The sequence below is a fragment of the Leptonotus elevatus genome, chromosome 2, assembly GCF_054856555.1.
Source record: "Leptonotus elevatus isolate MCC_2025b chromosome 2, RoL_Lele_1.0, whole genome shotgun sequence".
NCBI classification, from domain to species: Eukaryota; Metazoa; Chordata; class Actinopteri; order Syngnathiformes; family Syngnathidae; genus Leptonotus; species Leptonotus elevatus.
This window is the reverse complement of record NC_141240.1, coordinates 40803956-40827516: the sequence shown is the minus strand read 5'-3', so window position 1 is coordinate 40827516 and position 23561 is coordinate 40803956. Positions and strand designations below refer to the sequence as shown.

The 23561-nt window shown below is 39.6% G+C and overlaps 1 protein-coding gene across 1 annotated transcript; it reads right to left on the bottom strand.

Annotated features, from left to right (window-relative positions):
• Window positions 1–3950: 3950 nt before the first annotated feature.
• Window positions 3951–23410, bottom strand: eif2d (eukaryotic translation initiation factor 2D). Its single transcript, XM_086068455.1, has 15 exons — window positions 23196–23410; window positions 22205–22395; window positions 22042–22125; window positions 21860–21950; window positions 21678–21785; window positions 18118–18392; window positions 16916–17033; window positions 16783–16828; window positions 15976–16082; window positions 15749–15889; window positions 11737–11826; window positions 11110–11205; window positions 6859–6979; window positions 4695–4869; window positions 3951–4614 (listed from the first exon to the last, which is right to left on the bottom strand). Exons 1-15 carry the CDS (start codon window positions 23249–23251, stop codon window positions 4544–4546), a joined length of 1770 nt encoding a protein of 589 aa, XP_085924581.1. The 5' UTR covers window positions 23252–23410; the 3' UTR covers window positions 3951–4543.
• Between the last annotated feature and the right edge of the window lie 151 nt (window positions 23411–23561).

Genomic DNA, 23561 nt, shown 5'->3' with positions numbered 1-23561 from the left:
CGTGACAATGGCGGCTGATTCAAGTACAGCGCCGCTTCTTAAACGTGGGAATAGAAAAGCAAAATATTTTGCGCAAAACGACTATCCGCCATTGTTGTTGACAGACTGACGGTTCGCGCGCAGTCACGCGAGAATTGGCGCATACGTCTGCGGCAACGCGTCGTCATCGAACTGCGACCATTACGTCGTCCAGACGGACGCGTACGCAGCGCGTTTTGAAATCTTTCCACTCTGGAGTCCGCTTTCAAAAGTGAGCGCTTTCAAGGTCCGAAACCGCGCCGTCGTGTGGACCAACGGCCTAAACGGTAAGAAACCTGCGAGGATGCATCGAAACTGGCTTTCGTGTGTGACTTCGTCACTTTATGGGTGAGTCTATTACAAATGATCGTATTAAAGTGAAGTCATCTGTGAGCGAGTTCATGTCTGTCTCACCTTTGCAATTCCAAAAGCGCATTTTTTTAGTTAGAAGAAACATCTGCATTATTAATGACACGTGGAATGTTGTTTGTTAGTCAGCTGCAATTCTTTTTTTGTGTGTGTGTGTGGGGGGGGGGGGGGGGTGTTGGTGGAACTTGCATTCATGTCGGTCATCGGTCTTCTAACAAACACCAGATGAGTCATTTACAACATCTGGACTTGAAAGAGTGCAGTTGAGGTGAATGATTTGAACACGGAGGTGGATTTTCTTCGAACTCGTTAACTCAACCGTGTCACATTTGCTGTCATATAACTGTAGTCTAAAAATATTCATAATAGTTTATATATTTTTGGGGTCTTTAATCAAAGTGCGTAAGCAGTTCTGATCAGGAAAAATGTCAACCGGTGTAATCCTGTTTTCGCAGTCAAATCCTCTCAGCATGATGACATCGCCTGCTTGATGACATCTGCTGAGTTGACTTGAGGCGCCATGTTGTGACCATTCGTATGACCTGAAATCAAGCGTGGGCACATTTTTCTTTACAGGGCGGCATAAGAAAAATGGCCACTTTGATATGGTTCCCCTTTAATTTAGTGAACACATGAAACCAATCTATTGGTGTAAGAAAAGATGATATACTGAGTGGGAATCTTTGGAATGTCTAACGATTCGATTCGATTACGATTTTTGGGTGTGCGATTCGATTCAGAATCGATTTTTGATTCTAAATGATTTGATTGACAATGATTTTTGCTTCAATTTATTGATGTTCAAGGAATCGTTATGATCTACTCCAGTTCGACTCGCTAATGCTAATTAGCGCGCCACTCGCGGCACTTTTATCACTCAAAAGAACGACTGACTCCACGCTGCAAAAAAACGACTTTTATTGGAATAACTTGATCGTGACTTTTTCCTTCTACTCGCTAATGTGGCTACAACTTAGCAGTGTATCAGACCGCGTGGAACCACACTGCCCCTCAGTGGCCAAATCGGGTACAACATGAACAGCGCTCCCAATAACGGCACACACAAACAAAGGGAAGACAGTATAAAATAATTTAAATCAAATTGATTTGGGGACATTTAAAATGGATTCTGAATCGTACTAAATGAGAATCAATTTTTGGGCACACTGAGCAGTTATTTAGCATTCGTGTATTCATATTAGTACTATTTATATGTAACAAAACAAAACCCTCGGTGACCAATCAAAAAGATAAAGATGTTTTTTGTATATATCACAGGCCACTAAGAAGATAAGTGGTGGGCCGCAAATGACCCCCGAGCTGTAGTTTGAAAACCCTTGCCCAAAGTCATTTGCCGGCGTTAGTTAATTTGGCCTTGAGGAAAATGAAGTGAAAGCATTTACTGGTTTGAAATCCGTGTGCTTTTATGTGAACTTGGACACGAGTGGTTTTGTTTTCACAAATGTCACATGATCTCATTCAAAGACTTTTTGTTGCAACATTTGACTTTTCTATTTTTCACTACTGTCGATGGCTTTTTGTGACTTTTATTTGTGTGCCGTGAATGTTTCCCCTCATGTGTAATATGTGCATGGTTTGGAAAAACGATTGGAGTACAATCAATCCTTTATTGTAGACACAAATAGGGCCCATAAACATAAAAGTAAAAGGGACAAAAGGGACAAGAAATGTAAAACAATCAGATCATTGAGGCAAAAGTATTCATCCATGTATGTATGTGTGTATGTATGTATGTATGTCATCATCATTGCTCTTTTTATTATTATTATTATTATTATTATTATTATTATATATATATATAATAATAATAAAAAAATATATATAAAATATTGTCTTTTAATGTCTCGGTCATCCCGCCAGTTAGAAAATGTCCCTGCAGAGACTTTCCACATAAATCAAATACAGTTAATACAACATTTTTGTCCTGCTTGCTTCTAACAATCATCAGGTTGCTTTTCGCGGGATTATACCAAATGTCACGTTCTTTCCCAAATTGCCAACACATTTTTAACAACTGTTGCATCCCCGCATACATGAGACGTGAGGACAGGTCATCAATGTACACATGAAATAAAGCCGGAGAGAGAATTCCCCCTTGCCGAACACCATGACTAACATGAAAAGGCTCAGAAAGGACATTGTCCCATTTGACATTACGTTCATTGATTTGCATCCCAAAAGGCAAGAATGCGTACCAAGTGTCGAGGGCACGCCTCTACGAATTCATTCATTTCATAAAGAGCTTTAAATGATTTACTCCGTCATCAATAAAGCACAGAAAAACGGAACTTCTCAAACTGAGATCTTTTCCTACAATTTCTTTTAGAGCATAAAAAAAAGTCCAATAGAAATATTTGACTACCTGACTCCAAAATCATTCAGTTGTGCTTGCTTTGTCATCTTTAACGGCCTGTTTTTCTTCTCTGCATTTGAATACGTTCCAAAGCGTCCTCATGACTCGATTGGGCAGCGTGGTGCAAAGTAGTTCTCAGGTTGCGGGTTCAAATCTAGCCTCGAACCTCGGTATGCTTGCAAGCCGTCCCCCCCGTGCGCGTGTGGGTTTTCTTCACCTACTTTGGACTCATTTCTGCATTCATTGTCACACTCTAAATAGTTGCTCGGTAAATAATGCGAGTGTCAACGTTTGTTTGTCGAGATGCGCCTTATGATTGTCGGGCAAACCGCGCAGCGTGCAGCGCGTGTAGCTCAGCTCACATTCGCAGAGTCTGCTGGCCCCCGCGGGACCCGAGTGAGCTTAGACCAAATGGCAAACGGATGGACAGACTATTAATTACAGTAAACGCAGACATGCCGTTTTCATCAAGTAAAATAAACATAAACCATGAAATGGGATAAGCCTTTAATGACTCCCGCACGGGAAATTCAGTTGAGGAAAAGATGGCTGAGTAAAGATGGATGCCATAATCATCCACAAGGGAAATTAACTGGCACTGACTTACAATGAGGTAGATTCACTAAAGACTAACAACTTTTATGAAATGATTTTATGAAATGAAATGACTTGCCGATAATACGTCAACTCCTCATGTAAACAAAACGTTTATTCAACTGGTAGTGGTTGCGATGTTACAACGGAGCCAGCAGATGGCGACAGAGATGGCATGTCACAGTCCAGCACTTGCAGCTGAGAAACTAACAATTGTCCTTTCTCTCTTTTAACACATTTGTCTCTCTCAAATGTCAAATGTATGTCCCTGTAATGTCCTTGAAGGGCAGACGTTGACCTCAACTTCACTTTCTGAAAACATGACACTCGTTCCTTGCAGGCAAAAAAAGAAAGAAAAGGTTTGCTCTCACTAATGATGGGGAGTGCCACGAAGTCCAATTCCTGGAAAGAATGTCGCCATTTGGACACTGGATGGCTTCGGGCACAGCAAAGCAAGCTGAAAGGCGACATTTGCTTCTGTCTTCTGTTTTGTCCTCCACACGCGATCAGAATATCAGCACCCCCCCCCCCCTTTCACCTCCCGTCCTCATTTTGCCACCATTTCACCGACTGACGTGACAAAATGAAGAACACATTGTAACGTTGACAAAATATTTATTTTATACAGTCAATTCCACTTTTGAGAGCCATTGATATCATGACAGAAAAGTTTTCTGAATCGCGTCCACAAATGAAAGTGGTTCTTATATGCGGAGATTTCTTGCTCGCTGCCTGATTTAACATGACAGCACTGAACGTCTAAACCAGGGGTGCTCAAGTTGGGTCCTCGAGAGCCCCCCTAACCAGCCTGTTTTCCATGTTTCCCTCCTGCAGCGCAGCTGAATCTAATGAGCAGCTAATCAGCAAGCTTTGCAGAAGCCTGATAACGAATCTGATCATGAAATCAGGTGTGTTAGTGGAGAGAAACATGGAAAACAGGCTGGATAGGGGCTCTCGAGGACCGAACTTGAGCACCCCTGGGACTCTAAACAGTGAAGGATATGACAGACATTAGCTACGGTACAGTATTCTCACCACAGCAATAAAGGCAGAGAGAAATGTAATTTAACAGCTGTCATAAAGATGAGCGTATTTTACACGGAAAGGCCCACAGGAATGTTTACATACAGTACAGTGAAGCAGCTGTGTAAGCGAAGCCGACGGTATATCAGGTACAGCCTTCAAATGTTACTTCTTCTTTCCACCTTTCGGAGCTTTGTCCAACCCTTGGATGTACTTGCGAGGAATTCCATAATGATCTGAAACGACAGATGAGCCACAAGCATTACGTGCGAAAGCACATCCGTTTATAAGCTGCAAAGGAGATGACGCTCCAAACCTAGCAGCAAATGTCCGACTTGTTGAATCTGGTTGCCTTGAATCTGGACCAGGACTTTGTCTTTGGCCCCAGGAAGTGCTTGCAGGACGGAACTGGCTTGAACTCGGCGCTGTAACGCGCTGGCGACAGCAGAAGGGTCCAAAGCGTACACCTCCAGGTTTCTTATTACGGTCACCTGCGTTAGCACATGAAACCCATCGGAGATAGAATAAGAAAGCAACCAGATTTGTTTGAAGAAAAAAAAAAAACGGACAAAAAGAAGAAAAAAAAAGAGCTGAGAAACAGCGTCTCCATAACATAAGCGCTGGTCTTAGGAAAAACAAAAACAAAAAAAAAACATAAGCACTGGTTGGCAAACTCAATTTCCAGGGCAATTTTTTTTTTGAGCAAAACAAGACCATTTTGACTTTGCAGGCCAAGACAACAAAATCTGAAACGCTTATGATAGCTTATGTCGTTGCACTTCAAAGACAATCATCTTCAAATGTAAAGTTTTATTTTTAAACAAAACAAGACAAAAACATCCATCCATCCATCCATCCATTTTCTGTAGCGCTTGTCCTCACAAGGGTCGCGGGGGTTGCTGGAGCCTATCCCAGCTGGCTTCGGGCAGTAGGCGGGGTACACCCTGAACTGGTTGCCAGCCAATCGCAGGGCACACAGAGACGAACAACCATACTCACAATCGCACCTATGGACAATTTGGAGTGTCCAATTCACCTGCCATGCATGTTTTTGGAATGTGGGAGGAAACCGGAGTACCCGGAGAAAAGCCACGCAGGCACGGGGAGAACATGCAAACTCCACCCAGGAAGGCCGAAGCCCGGACTTGATCTCACAACCTTTAGCGGACATGCTAACCAGTCAGCCACCGTGCCGCCAGACAAAAACATTTTTGATTGAAATGTCTTTTTGACAATACGTGGGGTCCAAAAATTGACTCTACACAAGAATATCATTCCTTGAAGCAGTGTTGAAAAATGTGTGCCTGGCAAAAGGTTTTCCTGTCTCCCCTGACTGCACTTCAGTTTGGCCATCTTGCCGTTCCAACATTTAGTACAAAGGATACAATCTATGACCAGCTTCTTGAAACCGGAGTGGGAAGGGGCTGTTACTGCCACCACAACCAAACTCCTAGAGGAGGCGTTTGTGCAAAGCCAAGGAAAATCTATTTTCGGGGCTACAAATGGAACCAACTCATCAGCATCGACAAAAGCTCGATTTGGTGGATGCTTCGGAAACCGATAAAGCTTTATCTGTGCACACTTCAGATTATTGAACGCCACTTCCGAACGAAGCTTTTGGCTCTGCATGATTTGTCAATGACATTGAGATATTTGCTGTAATTATAGTTATTTTGTATTATAAACACGAAATGTACTTCCAGTTAGTTATAGATATTATAAAAATCACTTCTTTTTTTTTTCTCCGTTGACAAAAACGGTTTGTTTGTTTTTCAATTTTATTTTTCATTAACTACTTGGTGGAGAAACATCTGGCCAGGCAGCAATTTTGCAAACCTGCTCCAATGTCAATTGGTGAGCCAAGAAAATGTCATGCTTACAAAATAAGTGCAAAGTGACAAATACTGACGGCTGTACGTGGATCCTGAACCAAAATAGAAATAAGGAAATATGTATACAAACTTTTGGAAAACACTACTGTAAGTATATCCATCCATTTCCCACACTACCTAACCAATAAAATTCCATTTAAAGCCATTAACAAATCGGAGGGTTGCAAAGAGGAGCAGATCGATGTCGGGGATGGCGGTCACCTTCTTTTTTTTTTTTTTTTTTTTCTTGTTTTAGAGCTCAGTATTGTTCATTCGGAAATGTCATCATCATTGCTCTTTTATTTTTATTTTTTATTTTTTTTATTTATTTTTTTGTGTGTGTGGGTGAGTATGTGTATGTGCGTGCGTGCGTGCGTGTATTTGTTAGCTCACCAGAAAACCTATTAGAAAAAATCTCATACCGTTCACCTAAACTGAACACCAGGAGACCCGAGGAAGGACCAAAGAAAACCAAGGAAGGTGAAATCCAGCACCGACCAGACACCCCCCACCAGAACTCCTCCCCAGCCCAAGAAACATCCAGACCCCAACAAATCCAAAAAACATAAAATCAGGGAGGCCTCAAGAGACCAAAGGAGAGGCGGTCACCTTCTTATTGGAGCCTCGGGAAGCCACTGAGACATCAATGGGCTCAATATGTCCTTTCTTTATTCGGGCCGTTTGTCCAGGAAACGCTATTTGATAGCACTCCTGCATTCTCCCCAACGTCCTGCAATGACAAGGTCAACGTTTCAATTCAGCGACAGTTCTCAACTCCCACATAATACATCCGATGGACAACCGTTTCCACAACTTCGATATGCTCCAAACGTTCACACCACCAGACACATTTTTCACATTCCACAATTTTACGTTTTATGTCAAATGTTCCCCCATTCACTTTCAATTCCCTTAAATAGCGCTCATCCATCATTCCCAGGTGTTTGATGTTGCTGCAATGGCGCAGTTGGTGAAATGCATTGTTCGGTGACCAAGGGGTCGATGGTTCGAATCCCAACTCTCACTGTACAATGCAAATGTGACAATTTCCACCCGACACAAAATGATATACATAAGTACGAAATATCATATCATGAAATGAATTCATCACATAAATGTGGATTAAACAAATAAAATCTGCAGTTTTATACCAAAATAATGAATACAATTACATACCTTTGTCAACAGTTTTTACATGTCAACTGTAGTCCAGTGGTTAAAGCAGATGACTAGTGCATTGGAGACCAGGGTTCAAATTCAGGTTGCAGCAGATTTTAGTCCCAAGTTCAATTGACTACAATAATCATTGTCCAGTCATTTAACATCCATTATATTCAATATCACTTCACATTATTGAGTTCCTTTTTAGTAGCATTGCATATTTTCATTGACGACGCGAAACTCCTTCAACATGGCAGTTCTGTTTGATTTAATATCATTCAGTTATATATAATAATAAATCATTTTCACACAATACTGTATTCAATATCCTTAATAAGCAATTCCACGACATTCCACATGAATTCTACTTTTGCACATAATTCTACATGCATTCAACTTTCAGCATTCACACGGCATTTCCAGGGAGAAATTGCATAAGTCTCGTCACACGAGTGGCATGAAGGCGGTGGCCGTTACTATTACCCTGAAATATAACTGGTTTGAGCGTAAGAGTTTGCCGTCATCCTTGCCAATATTTTCATGAAGTCAACTGAAATGTCACTCTGCCTCTTTGCTTTTGTTTTCCTCATTCTGCCACCGTGATGACCACAGTAGTGATGTCATGTGACCACATCTGTGTCTGCCTCAGTTGGCCTTTTACATGCCTGAAAGTTTTAGAACCAGTCACACTGTGATGGCCATAACATCAAAGTCTTATTTCTAAGTTGCCTTTTTTTATGCCTTCCAACCTTACCCTACAATTATATGATCAACCTTAAAGGGATTTACACCACGGTATTTATATGCATATAATGATTGAATTTTACTTTTGACACCATGGCGATGTCATTTTTAATGAAATATTAGGTGTGTTTTGCTGGTTAGTTTCCTAATCCATCCATCCATCCATCCATTTTCAGTACCGCTTGTCCTCACAAGGGTCGCGGGGGTTGCTGGAGCCTATCCCAGCTGGCTTCGGGCAGTAGGCGGGGTACACCCTGTACTGGTTGCCAGCCAATCGCAGGGCACACAGAGACGAACAACCATACTCACAATCGCACCTATGGACAATTTGGAGTGTCCAATTCACCTGCCATGCATGTTTTTTGGAATGTGGGAGGAAACCGGAGTACCCGGAGAAAAGCCACGCAAGCACGGGGAGAACATGCAAACTCCACCCAGGAAGGCCGAAGCCCGGACTTGATCTCACAACCTTTGCACTGGGAGGCGGACGTGCTAACCAGTCAGCCACCGTGCCGCCCCATTAGTTTCCTAATGCAGAAGTAAAACGCCCGGTTCAGTAAACACTCTGAATGGCCACACGCAAGCCATCAATTTTGCAATAAAGATTTTGAAAAAAAAACAAAAAAACACACCAAAGCCAGCCAGAATCATTTCTGGGATTTTAAGACTGCACTTTGGCATTGCAATGTGAAAGATAATTCTTCTTTTCCCTCCAGGGGTCGCCACAGCAAAATCGGTTGCCTCCATCTAAGCCTGTTCTCCGCATCCTCTGCTCTCACACAACCACCTTCATGTCCTCTTTTAACTACATCCATAAACCTCCTCTTTGGTCTTCCTCTTAGACCTTCTGCCTGGTATTTGGAAACTCCGCATCCTTCTGCCAATATTCTGACTATCTCTCCTCTGGACGTCCAAACCATCTCAGTCTGGCCTCGATCTCTAAAGCCTCTAACATGTGCTGTCACCCTCTGATGTACTCATTCCTGATTCTAGCCATCCTAGTCACTCCCAAAGAGAACGTCAGCATCTTCATCTCCGCCACCTTCCGCTCTGCCTCCTGTCTATTCCTCTCTTCTCTTGTCTCCGGATGTGAAAGATAGTTGATTGCTTTGAATTCATTTAAACAGAATGTTTACTGATAAAGGCTACTTTTGTCACTATTCCATGAAGGTCTCAAAGAAAGTGGGCGTGCGTTTAATTTGCAGAGGCGGTGCGGGGGGGTGGTGCCGCACCAAATGACGTCAAACAGTGCCAACAGCTGGTTTTCTCAGGTTGGGAGGGGCTGGTGCTTGGAGAGCAGAATGACCTCCAATTTCTCATAGCGGGGCGAATGGAGGAAAACATTGCTTTGGTGATGTTTTTAGTGAGGAATTTGCTTTTTAACATGGCTGAAAACTCCCAAAAAGTTGATTTTTCCACGTTGCTGTCCCTTTAAAGTAGAAGTACAGTATGTTATCATTTACTTGAAAGCCCCAGGTTGTATTTTGCAAGTCTTTTAGTCAGCGCATCATTTCATTAAGGTATCAGAAGTCCACTATTCAGCGTTTACATGAGAAAAAGGTGTTGCGAATAGTTTGACGTTGGAACGCTTTGACTCTGTTGTGAAATGCTGATACTGATAACTCAAACGTGAGCACGCACATAATGTTGTTTTGTCTTTGTCCAACGTAGGGTTTGAAATCTAAAATTACGACCAGTATGTGACGTTTATCTCTATAATCTTTTCTTGTGTTGCAGATTCAGAACAAACCACAAGGAGTCCCATCCAGTCAGCAGAATAGCAAATCAGATTTTATTTGGGGTTTGAGGATTATATTAAAACAAAAGTTGAGCCGGTGAACATTTCTCTTTTTAAGTGGTTTTGTGTTGGAAATGCAACATATTGATCTTCCATTTTGTGTATGTTTGGCTGTCTGCGTTCATGTCATCTGTATGTGCATCATTTTATATTTTTAGTTCTAATGCAACTTGACCCTAAAGACAGGATGAAATGTTATTGAAGTACTTGCAGATTTTATTTGTTTAATAAAAGATAAATTCATTGTCCATCAATTATCCGTCACCGGACTTTATGCACCACCACAAGATCCTTTTATTTTTTATTTTTTATTGTTTGACTATAGTTTTTTTTGAAAGAATGTTAATAAACCGTTATATACACATTTTTCAAGATACAAGGCGTTGCTGGATTTTTTTTGTTTTCGTTTTTTTGCTTCAACTTGCAAGCAAAAATCTGAGATAAAAGCGTGAGATGCTTCCAGCAAAGTCAGGTTGGCAGATGGTGAACAATTCTTTAAAAAAAAAAAGAGGCTTCAGTTTCTTGCCACTCCTCATTCAAATTTACTGTCAAACTAAACATCAACCCACCTAAGGACAGTCCATGTAGCTAAATGCTCATAAACAAATCGTTTAGAGTCAGTTGTGGAAGTGATAAAACCGTACAATTTTATGGAGTGATACCGTATTTTTCTTATGAAAAGGCACATGACAAAATGTTTGCGAGGCTCGAACATATCAATGGTAATGTGGCGAAATAAATTTAACTTTAAAGTCAGGCTTTGTCGGTCGTAGGATAATATCTACTGTATCTGTGTAAATATTTGGCAACCGTTACTGCTAAGTGAAAAAAATTCCCATCTCACTTGTTCATATTCATCTGCGAAAGTGAAAGAGAGAATAAAAACATCTGTGACCAATACAGTGATAAGCTTTCCATCAATGGAGTTTGACAGTTTCTCGATCTGTTGATACGTTTTTGAGCGGCAGCAATCCGAGACGCTGATCAGAGCGGGGCGATGTTTTGCATCACCGTAAATAACCCGTTCAACGCAGACCAACACGTTACTACCAATAGGGGTTCGGGGACGGTCGAGCGAGGGGTTCGTTGTGTAGAACAAAAAAAGGTTGTTTGTGTAGTGTCATGTCGCGGCAGAAGAAGAAAATCCCCAACGTTACCTGCTGAAAAGATCATCCCACTTGAGAGTCTCTATTTCCTGGTACTCTGATTTCTCCAGTAAACAGTCACATAAAGTTGGGTTGATTCTCACGTAACTGTTTGAAAAGCAAACACACAAAATGATTGTCTCACTTCGGCTTGCGCGCTCAACCGGATGGCAGGTCACATGCCGCCTTATTAGTCTTTCATGCCTTAATCAGCTTCATCTCTCTCTTACCCTAATCATCTATTTATGTGGCACATGAAACGACAAAGACACGAACAGCGAGGCCCCTTCAGATTCAGAGTCACATTTCAGCATTTGATCTGATTACAGCTGCATCACATGCCCCGGGCTGGTGAACGTTGGTACTCTTAACCACAATAACTGAACTATATTAAACCCTGAAGCGAGCTGTGCCCTTATTATGGTTCTAATCTTCCACTGTTTATTAGTGAATGCCAACAACAGAGCTTTTCTTTCCATCTTGCCTGCTGACTAAAGGAACAGTTTGATTTAATGTAAACACTGTCATGTCATTTTAATCACCAAAAACAAATATTATGCCAAGTGAAATGTTTTGTATTCATTACTTAGCACCAATGCACTCAAGTTTATGCATTTGCAGAAAGTTCATTGTACTTACTTCTTATTGGTTTCATCCACCAAGTCATTCGTCTTCACATATTCCGTGACGATGCTTCTCACCTCAGCAGCTTGCAGTGCCGCGCCTCTCCTGCGGGAGCGCCAGAGAACATAATTTCCGTCAAACATTCGACGTTTACGTGCAGATGCGCCCCGTGACCTTGTGCTGACCTGTTGCCAAGGGCTTCAAGAGCTTTGCTAGAACACTGGCAGAATATGCTGAGAGGATTCAGAAGTGACGTGCGATTGGCAACAGGAGAGTTTATCAGCTCTTTTGGATTTTAAATTGATTGCACATGCCAATAAATAAAACATCATATAGTAGTACACTATAACACTACTATAGCAGTTATAGTAACACTTCATGTTACATACAGGTAGTGTTAATTTGATCCGCTATTTTAAAATTTAGTCTCAGTTTGAGTCCAGTTTTAGTTTTAATCATGCTTGTTAGTTTTTATCATAGTCAACCTCACCCCATTTATTATTTAGTCCATTTATAAATCTAGCATTTAGCCCATGAAAACAGAATTTGTCAACATTTTAGTGTAGTTTTAGTCATGACAATCATTTTACCCCTGTATATATATATATATTTTTTGTCAGCAGATTATGTTGAACATTTCGGATCTAAAACTATTTCACATCAAACTTTCTCTCATCTTTTGGATGAAAAACAACTTGACACACAATTGCAGTATATCAACAAGCGGCTACTACGGCTCCATGCTACGAGCTAGCAAATTAGCCTGCATTAGTTAGCGGTCGGATTAACATTATTGTTGGAACGTTATAGCCGTTGGATTCATGTTACATTAGAACTATAATTTACTCTCTTTTTTCACCTTTCACCGTAAATCCACCTCCTGTCTGTCTCATGGGTTTGTGCGCGTTGCACTCGCTAGCTGCTGATTTGAAAGAGGGTGTGTCACTGTGTCACATGACAGTGTCACATGACAGTGTCACAAACATGACAGATTAGCAGACATAAGATTTTACAAAATCATATCATATTTGTCTCGTTTTTGTTCCATGAATTAATGCCCATTTTAGTCCAGTTTTTATTAAGTGAAGTACATTTTTGTCTTGTCTTTATTAGTCGACGAAAATGCATACTGATTTAGTGCCAGTTATTGTTTCTTAATGAGGGTTTTAGTCTAGTGTCGTATGGTTTTAGTCTGGCGAAAAATGTGCATTGACGAAATGATCTTTGTTAGTTTTCCATGATGAATTTAACACTACATAGAGGGCACATCTGCCCATGTTTGTGAGGCGCATGGCTTTGGTTAGAGGTTCGCCAGGTTGGGCGCATTAGTGGGGTTAACATTGGGGTAGTTAACAGAACGGCTGTGCACAATTAAAATACTCATAGCAAAGTTTTCACCCATCCACGCCATGAAGAAGAAAGTTGTGAATGTGAAAGCGGCTTCAACCAGTTGCAAATTGCAAAGTTTATATAACAACAAGTCCAAAAACCATGTCATGAGACTCTGGAGATATCAAAGCGGATTTACTTTTAAGTGACTTAGATTTATAAGTAATGTAATGTTTTAGACATTACTGTAAAAATGTTTGCCAAGCAACACACATTTGATACTTTTCCAATTATAGCACATCATAAAACATATGGAGCCAAGTAGTAGGGAAAAGCAAATCAATACAACAGGAGTCATTTAGACACTTTCTTACACCTTCTAAAAGTCGACTTTGTGGTAACTTGATCCCGCCACTCTGCCTTTAAGGGTTTGTTTGGAGGTTAAGTTCTGCCACAGTGCAGCCCAGGCGGAGTGGAAGCATCATTCAAAGAAATATGAAACATGTGTGTGCTTCTTGACTCACAAGCTTTCTCAATTCGTAGGGACATGTTTCATTATATGACTCACAAAATAATAGGGATGTTCGATACCACTTTTTTTTAGACCAATACCGATACGTAAATCTTCAGTACTCACCAATACCAAGTGCCGATACCATTAGTACTGATGATACATTAAGTTTAAAAAAAAACACAACAAAAAACAATGAAAGATATATTTTTTAAAGGACCTATATATCCCAATTAATTTCTTTAAAATTGCTTGAAATTAATGGCATTGACTATTTTTTTAATTTGCTAATTAAAGTCATTTTGCATAGAGCATACCATAAAATGAATTTAAAAAAGTAGTTGATAAATAAAATGAAACAAATAATCCAGTGGCCAGGGAACAAAAGTCCCAATCAAAATATGTGGTTGTACAACTTCTTTTTAAGGAATACAGTGAAGTGCAAATAATTAAATTCAATACAATAGGATTTAAAATAATTTTGTAACATCTACCATGTTAAGAATTCCTCAAGCTGTTTAGTGTGTGATGTTTAAGGATTTTTCTTGTTTTGAAATCCATGCTTTTAATTTGGAAGGCTGCTCTGTATTTCTGTTTCCTGTTTCACGTTCTCCGTTCGTCATTCATCTCATAGCAGTGCAGTAGTCAGAGACAATATACTATATGATAAACAAAGATCTGTCTGCACTTCAGAGCAAATTCAATTGTTGAGTACAACTGACGACTTATGTGCTCTCTTCTCTTACAGGATGGCCCCTGTGGCGATCAATAAATGCAAAATAGGCCTAACCTTTAGTTCCTGACCGAACTTCCATAAGAGCGGGGGCTGATACCAGTGTCGATATCCATTGCAAAAGTCACGCTTCGGATCGGATCACGGATTTGAGTCATGCATCGGATCCTTTTTCGAATACCCCCCCCGTAAAAAAATAATAATAATAATCAATTCCAAATGTCTAATTAGGATTTAGTGTCTTCATTTTGTAAAACGCTGTTTCCCATTAAATTATAAAAACAAAAATCAACTCAAAATGTCTCATATAGCCTTTTAGGATTTAGGAACACAATTTTAAGTGTAATCTGAGGCAGAAGCATTCTCATTTTGACCTGGTTCATGTGTAAAATAACAAGGTAATAATGGTTTACAGTTGTGTTCCTATAATCCAAACAGCTAAATTTGACATTTCGAGATGAATGTTTTTGTTTTTTTAAATTGGTCAAAAGTGTTTTATAAAATAAATGCAAACAAAGTTCTATTTATCTTTTTTTTTTAAATATAATTAAAAGACCTCAATGTGCAATTTAAGGCACATTCCCTTCCTTTAAACATGGAGAGTGAATTATAAAGTAGCCTCGGTCCAGAATATTGAAAAATAATTCAAGTAAGCCAGGTACTGTAATGCGCGGTGGCCATGGACGGCGTAGCGGGACAGCAAAAAAACGGGAGAGCAACTGAAATCTACAGGTTCACTTTTAATAATAAAAAAAAAAAAAATGAATGAGCTCGGAGTGGGCTAGGCACCACCGCATGTTACAATTATCGTGCATTCCTGGAGTCAAAAACATTCACTGCCCAAAAACGAAAAAGAACATGCCCAACAAAACAAAGAGGCGCCACCCTGTGGCGCGGTGACACACTGCGGATTGTTATAGTATCTGCTGTCAAACTTACTTACCAGCCAGACACTCGTTGGAAATGCTAACAGCTAGCTGCTAGCCACTAGCGTCGAAGACTTCTGCCATATCATACAATGACGGCGTAATTAATTAGCTGTTTCTTAGCGTCCTAAATTAGCGATTGAACATGAGTTCGAGATAGCGTTGTGTTGATGTTGGTCGCAACTACAATGTCAATCAAAACTACGAGCGTCTAAAAGGGAAGTCAAGCTAGCCATCACGCGACAACGTGGGCCAACTTCAAAGTAAAAGTATACTAATGCTATTTGCATTGCCATCAATGTATTATTTGGTCAACTTTATTTTGAAGTTAGGTTTAGCGTGTTACTTTGAGTATGTTTCAGCTTCTTTGACATGTTTTGTTTTTTCCCCCCCATTAACCGCGATCCGAACCGTGCGGCCTAATCCGAACTAACCACGGATCAATGATGATTCCGTTGCACCACTAACAGATACCGTGAAATGTGTCCTGGTATCGGTTCTCCGCCCATCCCTAAAAAATACACACACCTTTTGCTCGCATCCTGAAAAAGAGGCTGCAGTCGAGCTGACACGGAGTATAAAGTGGTGATCTCGGGAGGATGATACGGCGTTTCTCCAAGCGGAATCGCTTCCATGCCTGTCTCCTTCTCGGGAACAGAGAAGCGTAGTCTACATGTGACACACATAGAGGGTACAAATGAGAACTTTGATGTGTTTCCGTTTTGAATGTCGGTGTGTGCAGATGGCAAGCTGACTCTGGGCTTTTCCAGTCCACCTCGACGATGCTTTCCACGCCTTTCGTCAGTTCTTTCACACGGACGATGCTGTGCTGCTGCTGCATGACTTGCAGGAACTTGGAAAGCTGTTTTGAAGACTCAAGTTGAAAGAAATGTTTCAAACATGGCACAAGTCAGGTTTCCATCCAATTGTTTTGAAATTTTTAAGCAAATTTACTGAAAATGCGCAAAACAGACATGCGATTTCTGCTCATTTCCATCTGTTCTTCTTTTGCGAATATTGATAGGGGACTCCCCTGCGCTGTAGGTGGCGCTATACACCATAGAGATGTGATCCACCAGTCATTTAAAAGAAGAAGAAGACCAGGAAGCGACTGCGCCATGTGCTGACGTCGTATGAGTTTGCTTTTATAATTCTTGATCAACCGTAGCGTTTCTTTGCTGTTTTCCATCTAAAATTGCATTAATATTTGCTTCTTTAATTAATTCCCAAAAGATTTCTGTTTGGTCGTCCCCCCAAACATACCTTACTTTATCGTCAGACATTGCTTTGGGACCACAAACGTACGTGTGACGTAATATCCAGTCAAAACGTGCGACGTGTATCCGATATTGCCAGCGGTTATTCGCATATTCCACAGCTAAAATTCACATTTTCCTTTTTCCGATACGCTTGAAAATCCCCCTCTCTAAGCGTTTTGTTTTTTGTTCCGAATTTTAAGCCCTTTTTCGAATTTCTAGCGTTTCCATTCGGTTTTATTTTCGCATTTCTTGAAAATTCGAATAAAAATGAGTGGATGGAAACCCAACTACATTCACATGTACCTTTTTATAGCTGGATTTTTTTATATCCAGTTGTTTTCCGCTGGGGCTGAAGAAAAAAAATCAAAAACAGAATGTTTAGAGTAAGTAAGTGAATTCCTCTTGGGCGCTTTGTGACTAACGTCTGACTCGTTACCAGCAGGAAACCATGTGGTTGCGGAGAAAAGTGCTTGTCAGCAGAGGGAGCTCTGATTTCTTCACCTTGCTCTTGAGAGCCAGGAGAAAGCACTGCCGAAGTAAAGCATCCATGACCTCTGTGAAAACAAAATAAAAATAATATTTTATAATATATAATATATATAAAAAAATACAATTAAAATAAGAGCGCTTGTGGCAAAAACCACAGCGCCACATCTAAAGCATGTTGCTATTATCCAAATACCAATAAATGACACGGAAGAATACATGCTTTCTGCCGGGTGGAGGTAAAAACACTCAACTCATTTCATATGCTGTCAGTGTATATAAAATGTAAAATATAAAAAAATGTGTCCTTTAGAAAAGCTGAAAGAGAGATTTAAAAAAAGGATCTACTGTCAAGTAATTTTGATAACATTTATTGTACGGACGGGCGAGACGGAGGCGTCTTCTGTTGTAACTGTGTGAAGCACATTGCGCTGCCTTGTTCACGAAATAAATAAAGCTGCCTTGCCTTGGCTTTTTCAAAAGCCTGCTATTTTACTAGTCAGTTGAATACCTTTATTATTAACGCGACAGATGAAGAAAAAAAACTGTGCTCGATCACCCAAACATTTAATTCTGGTGGTAAACGAATACGTGTCAATCTTAGCTTAGCAATTAGCACGTCCTCTTTGTCTTGTGCTAATCATCCGGTCGTGACAACGATACAACAGCTTTCTGGCCACAATGGAGGTGATGATTACTGACTTTGGAGCGACTCTGCTTTGTGTTTAGTCGCACTAGTAGCCAGCTGAAGCTCAATGCTAGTTAGCTGGTGGGGCGTAATCGGCACCGAGCTTGCCTCGACTGCCCACTTCCCGCGCGTAATCGACGTAAGTGTACTGCAATGTGCGTCCAGCCCAGTGGAGCAAATTTTGAACAGTTCCAAATAACATTCAGGTTTCTGCAAATATGCAAGAACAACAAAAAGAAGGAAAAGCCTACTAGAACTATATTTAGGGTTATTTAGAGGCACTTAAAGCAAGTGTTTAACCAAGTTTGAAAGTGATTGGTTGGGGTGTGCTGACTTTTTATATTCACCGGACAAAATAAGTACAAATATTTTCCGTACCAGTTAAAAGTTTAGATACATTTTGTGATGGCAGTGAATGAGAGTGTGCACAAGATGTTAGTGTGACGATGGCCTGAATGTGGTACCTTGTGGTGACTTTCGATCTTCTTGCTCCTCCTCTCCTTCCTCAATGCTCTTTTCGACTTCCCCTTTGTCTTGCTCAACCACAGCAGGGCAGGCTTCATCTTTGACCGGCTCGCTTGCTTGATGCTTCTGCACGTGCTCACCTTCCTCCTCCTCCTCCTCCTCCTCCTCCTCACCTTCTTCTTGCTCATCAGTCACACATTTGTCACCATTCACATCGTCTGCTTCCCCCGCCGCATCTGGTAAAGTGGGAGGACTGGACTTTTCTCCAAAAGCCCTGAAAAACAAATTAAAGTGGACATAGAGCTGCTCAATTATGAAGAAAATATTAATCACGATCAATTTGGTAATAATTGAAATCACGATTAGGACAATCATTTGTTTTTTGCTACAAAACAAGAAAATGTTTAAACGTAAAAAATAAAAATAAAAATACATTTCTTTGAAACACTATAATTATGTAAGTTCCTTTTGGACCAAATACGATTTATTAGTCATTTTAAAGCAACACTAAGGAACTTTCAGTTGATTATGGCACCGCCATATGGACAAAGTCGGTAACGTTATGCCTGAAGGAAGACCACGTTTCTCATGAGGACAAGCGCATTGCATCGTTTTTGAGCTCACGGCATTCAAATTGACGTTTGTCTTTGTAACAAATGGGTAAAAGGGAAAGTGACATATAAAGCAGTCAGCACATTTGTAGTTTTTTGTGTGCCAGTGTTCCGACCATCCTCCTCAAAGTTGCGTAGTGCCAGTAAAAATGATGCAGACTCTCTCAGGCCATGGCAAAGCTACCATTCATTAAGTCGATGTTTCATTAGAAGAGTTATGAAAATATTTTATTAAGGTTGAAAAGTTCCTTACTTTAAAAAAGGTGCAAATATATTAATTTAAACAACTCAAAATTAGTATTAATCATATTTTATTTTTGCTTAAGATTATGCCGATTTTGTAATTGTGGAGTGTAATAATTAAAATGATATATGAATTTCACTTAATTGCACAGCCCTAAGTGGACATATGAAAAGCAAACTTTTAAATTGATTGTAGACAAGTACAGTGGTGCCTTGAGGTAAGAGTTCAACTGGTTCTGTGACTAGGCTTGTAACTCAAAACACTTTTATCTCAAATCAACTTTCTTGAATGAATGGAATTGGCGTTAATCCATTCCGGCGGCTTTCCCTAAAAAAACATACCAAAAAAACAAATATTTTATTGTATTTTTTTTTATAATAAAGAAACATATGACTATGATACTTAACATAATAATAACACAATTGAATACAATGTTAAAGATCAATCATTTTCAAGGACTCCACAGTCAGAAACAGTACCGCCAACCAGTAGTCAGACAACCACCAATGTCTTAAGGCTTGATTAAGCTGCCTAAATAACAAACAAGAGCACCCTGCAGCGGGAGTTCTTAGGAGAGTGGCTCATGTCGGAAAAAAGAAAAACCATGAGAACAGCAAAAATTGGAAAAGGGATCTCCAACCGTTGTCTGGATTGCTGGCAGATTCCGGGCAGGGGACAAAAAACAAGATTATAGCATCTTTATTCAGTTAGCTAGCCTCTGATAAATGTTTGATCGTTGAATAAATTCATATGAAAATCTATTCATTTACAGTTGTATTTTAGACTGAAAATACTGTACATATATGTTGTTTGTTGAAAAGTAATGCAATAGAAATACAGATGTTTCCCCTAATATGACGAATAATTGTGATTAATAATCGCGATTACAATACTGATCAAAAATAATCCTGATTATCATTTTGGGCATAATGGTGCAGCCCGGGTCAGATGCATGCGCCACATCCCCAATTGACAACTCGGCAAAGTATAGTGTATGTCTGTATGAGGTATGGCATCCACGGGTGAAAACGTTTTTATTGTCTTCTGGGCTCCGCTTCCACATATCGACGTTTACCTCATTGCAACACCATAGCTCCGCCCTCGGTTGCCATGGTAATGGCAGCCAAGTAGCTAGCTAGTACATAAGGCAAGGTAATTATTTTGGCGAAATTTCATACACACAAATCCAAAATTAGTCATTCAAAACCTTTGTTTTTAGTTTTTGAAATGGAAATCAAAACAATACATTAATATTATATTGAGGCCTATCAACAAGAAAGCGATGAGAACTGTAGCTTTATGCTCTTTAAAAAAAATTGTTTTTTAATTTAAATATCCCCCTGGCTTCTTTGTTCGTTAGTTTTTTCTGCATTAATAACATGTTTGTGTAGTGTTCACAATTTGTTTGTGTATTCTGTTTAAAATTGTTCAATAAAGTTATATGGGGGGAAAAAGGGGAATGAACCCTTCCCCTCAAAACAGGCTTATTTTAAACAAGACAAGAAATAGACAGGCACGTTGCTAAGAAACCTGTCAATAAGTGCAGAAATGACTGGTCGCTGTACTTTGGTGATTGTTGATCATTAGCCCACACTAATGAATATAGAGCATGTAAAGGACCTTTAACACGGTCTAATGCTGCATTTGAGGATGGTTGGAAGTCGGATACATCCGAGTTGGTTTTTCCCAGTTCCGACCTGAAAGCGTTTAAGGCGAAAGTAAAGAACCAAAATGGCGGATAGTGATAAATTGTTTTTTATTTTATTTTAGCAATCTTACTTTCTCGCAATTTTGCTTCATTTAATGTTTTTATCTTATTTCATAAGCAATTCCATACAGTTCAGTAGTTCACCGTATAATTTCATGCAGGGAGATAGCGGCATACTGTCACGTCCGTTTTACATGAAGTTATGTCAAATATTTATGAATGAAGAAATCTGGTTTTAAACTCGAGTAAATTGTGTTTTAACATTCACAGTCTGTGTTTCCTAATGGGTTGTAGAGTGACGTCACTTGTAGTCCGCCGGTGAAGTTTTTTTTTCCTACTACTCCTGATATGAACTTGGAAAAGTCCGACTTCCGACCATCCTCGAATGTAGCATAAATATAAGCTTTTGTTTTTCCACATTTTTTTATTAAGGGGGTTCAAATCTGCAAAATAATTTCATTCATTCATTCAGACTTTAGACCAGTGGGTGGTGGTAGTACATTTTCAATGAACAAAAGATAGAAGAAGAAGATGATGAAGATGAAGATAGAAGAAGAATAAGAAGAAGACAATAGAAGAGCCTGACCATCATTCAGCAGGGGACACTAAACTATGTTATGCCTTCAATTTGCTTGGTACAAAGTTGATCGACTTCCATATCAAAATCTCGTGCAGTTGCCTCCCAAATTGAATTAAATGACTGAATCAACTAGAATTTAGAATCACTATTATTTATCACTAAAATTGAAATATCTTGTGATACTTAATCACTCTCACTGATAATGCTGCCTGAATATTCCTAATCGGATCACACTGCTATGAAATTGCTGTAATCCCATGTTAACCAAACATAAGAGTATCAGCTGAAAAGTGCAACCGATAATATGTTGACGAAAACATTTCATGCCGATTATCTCTGCAGCTGTGGACAGATCACTCCTGCAGTAACACAGCGATCATTGAAGCTGTGGCTTGCGGGGGAAAAACGCCACTCACCAGAGATGATCCATGTATGTGTGCAAAACACACACACCTCTTCCTTTCATGCCCACACTTTGCATTTCTGCACTTGAGACTGCAGCGGTGCCAATTGCAACAGGAGCTCTGGAATCATTAGAGTTCTGTTACATATGTATATGTCTATGGAAGAAAAAAAAAAACAATTAAAAAAAACATACTTATTATTAACAAGTGTAACAGCGCAGGCGTCACCCTGTTTTACATCTGGGAGTCCACTGGAAGGCACTACCACACCAGGTAGCATGAGATCTGTAGACGGGAAGTTATTCAATGAATGCAACTTCTTGATCATTCCAATAACATGTAAAAAATCTTTTCAGCTCTTCAAAAAGAAGCTCACCAGCTCCTCCGATCAACTTGTGAAGAACAGGGGGCCATGTCCTGAATGTCGGCAGGGCAGCAGGGTAGCGCCAAAGCATATAGACTATTGAAATATGAAAATGCACATTTTAATTTTTCATAATGAGCATTCCACAGTTTTGATGTTGCTGACTTTTAATCACCTGTAGGATAAAGTTGTTTGTCCGCTTCAAAGAACAGCGGATTTTTATGACCAACATATAATGTCACAGTGTCTCCCTTATGCGCATATATCTTCACAACATTGAAATCCTCTTTGTTCGGGACCAGCTCTGTTATTTCATCAGAAGAGAGAGATGGGAAGGCTGCTGATATGTCAGCCTTGAGCTTCCTCCTAAATAAAATACAATGTTATTTGGGTGAGAGAATCCAGTAGTCTACAATTCATGTCATGCCAGAGATACATATACATTAAATAGTGCATTCAAAAGCGAATATTTTGTTTAGAGTAACAAAAAACAATGAGCCGACTACAGCGGTTTTTATTATTATCATTTCAAATTTATTTTGAACATGCATAGAAATAAGAATAAAGTAACGAGTGAAAAGGAGAAAAAACAATTTATTTCAGTATTTAAGAATATTCATAACTATCTATACATAAAATAAAATACAAAACACAATATTCTAATTTAAAATACATTGTGTAAGGCCATATTTATCTACCAATATCCATAGTATTTTAATTTTCAATCACTATCCCATCAATATACTTCCTATGTTCATTTTACTAAATAGTACACCTTGACCCTTATTTTCCTCAGTATTTCTACTCTGCATTATTATATTCTTACCTTACCTATAGTAATTGTTATTTATTCCAATTCTGTGCTTAACCAGCCTCTCCCCTTCTCTCCAAAATATTTATTTTATATTTATTTTTTGAACTGATTGGTTGTTGGACATTGTTGTAGTTCCCTCTTTAGTCTGTTCCACATTTTTGACTTGAGACACATTAGGAAAACGTCAAACTAAAGCAATGCTGTTTCACTAGCAGCTACAGAATATGTATATACTAATGTCGTTGACTGGCAGACGGGATTTTTACTCTTGTTGTGGACTAAATAATGTCTCGGTTGCCTTATTGAGATTTAGCAACAAGCACAACAAGCACAGTCTGTCGCTGTCACTCACCTGTCGGATCCCTTCATTACGACGTTGGATTTAACACGAAACGATTTTGCAAACATCTTACCAGAAAATGAAATACAATCAAATGGGGGAAATACCGTATAAAATATTACATGCTAGTATGCAAATAATAATGATTTTTTTTTTAAACTCTTAATGCAGCTGCTGATGCGTTGCGTTTAACTGCCCGTCGCGTATTTACTTCCGACGTGAAACAACTAAACAAGACCAAGGCGTTATGGTTCCGCTGACCAGATGTTTAGAGACAACAACATGCTGGTCTTTGGTTTAATAAAGAAAGAAAGAAAGAAAGAAAGGGAAAAAACAGAAAACAACGAGAAAAAACATGTGGCATGAGTCACGACTGTT

Bases quoted from the DNA above. Each gene is read 5' to 3' on its own strand.
- eif2d (XM_086068455.1), bottom strand. From the start codon at position 23,251: ATGTTTGCAAAATCGTTTCGTGTTAAATCCAACGTCGTAATGAAGGGA. The intron at 11,827-15,748 runs GTGTGTGTATTT...GCGCTCCCGCAG, and splicing joins TTTCAGGATGCGAGCAAAAG to GAGAGGCGCGGCACTGCAAG. The intron at 4,615-4,694 runs GTTTGGAGCGTC...CTGTCGTTTCAG, and splicing joins AGTCGGACATTTGCTGCTAG to ATCATTATGGAATTCCTCGC.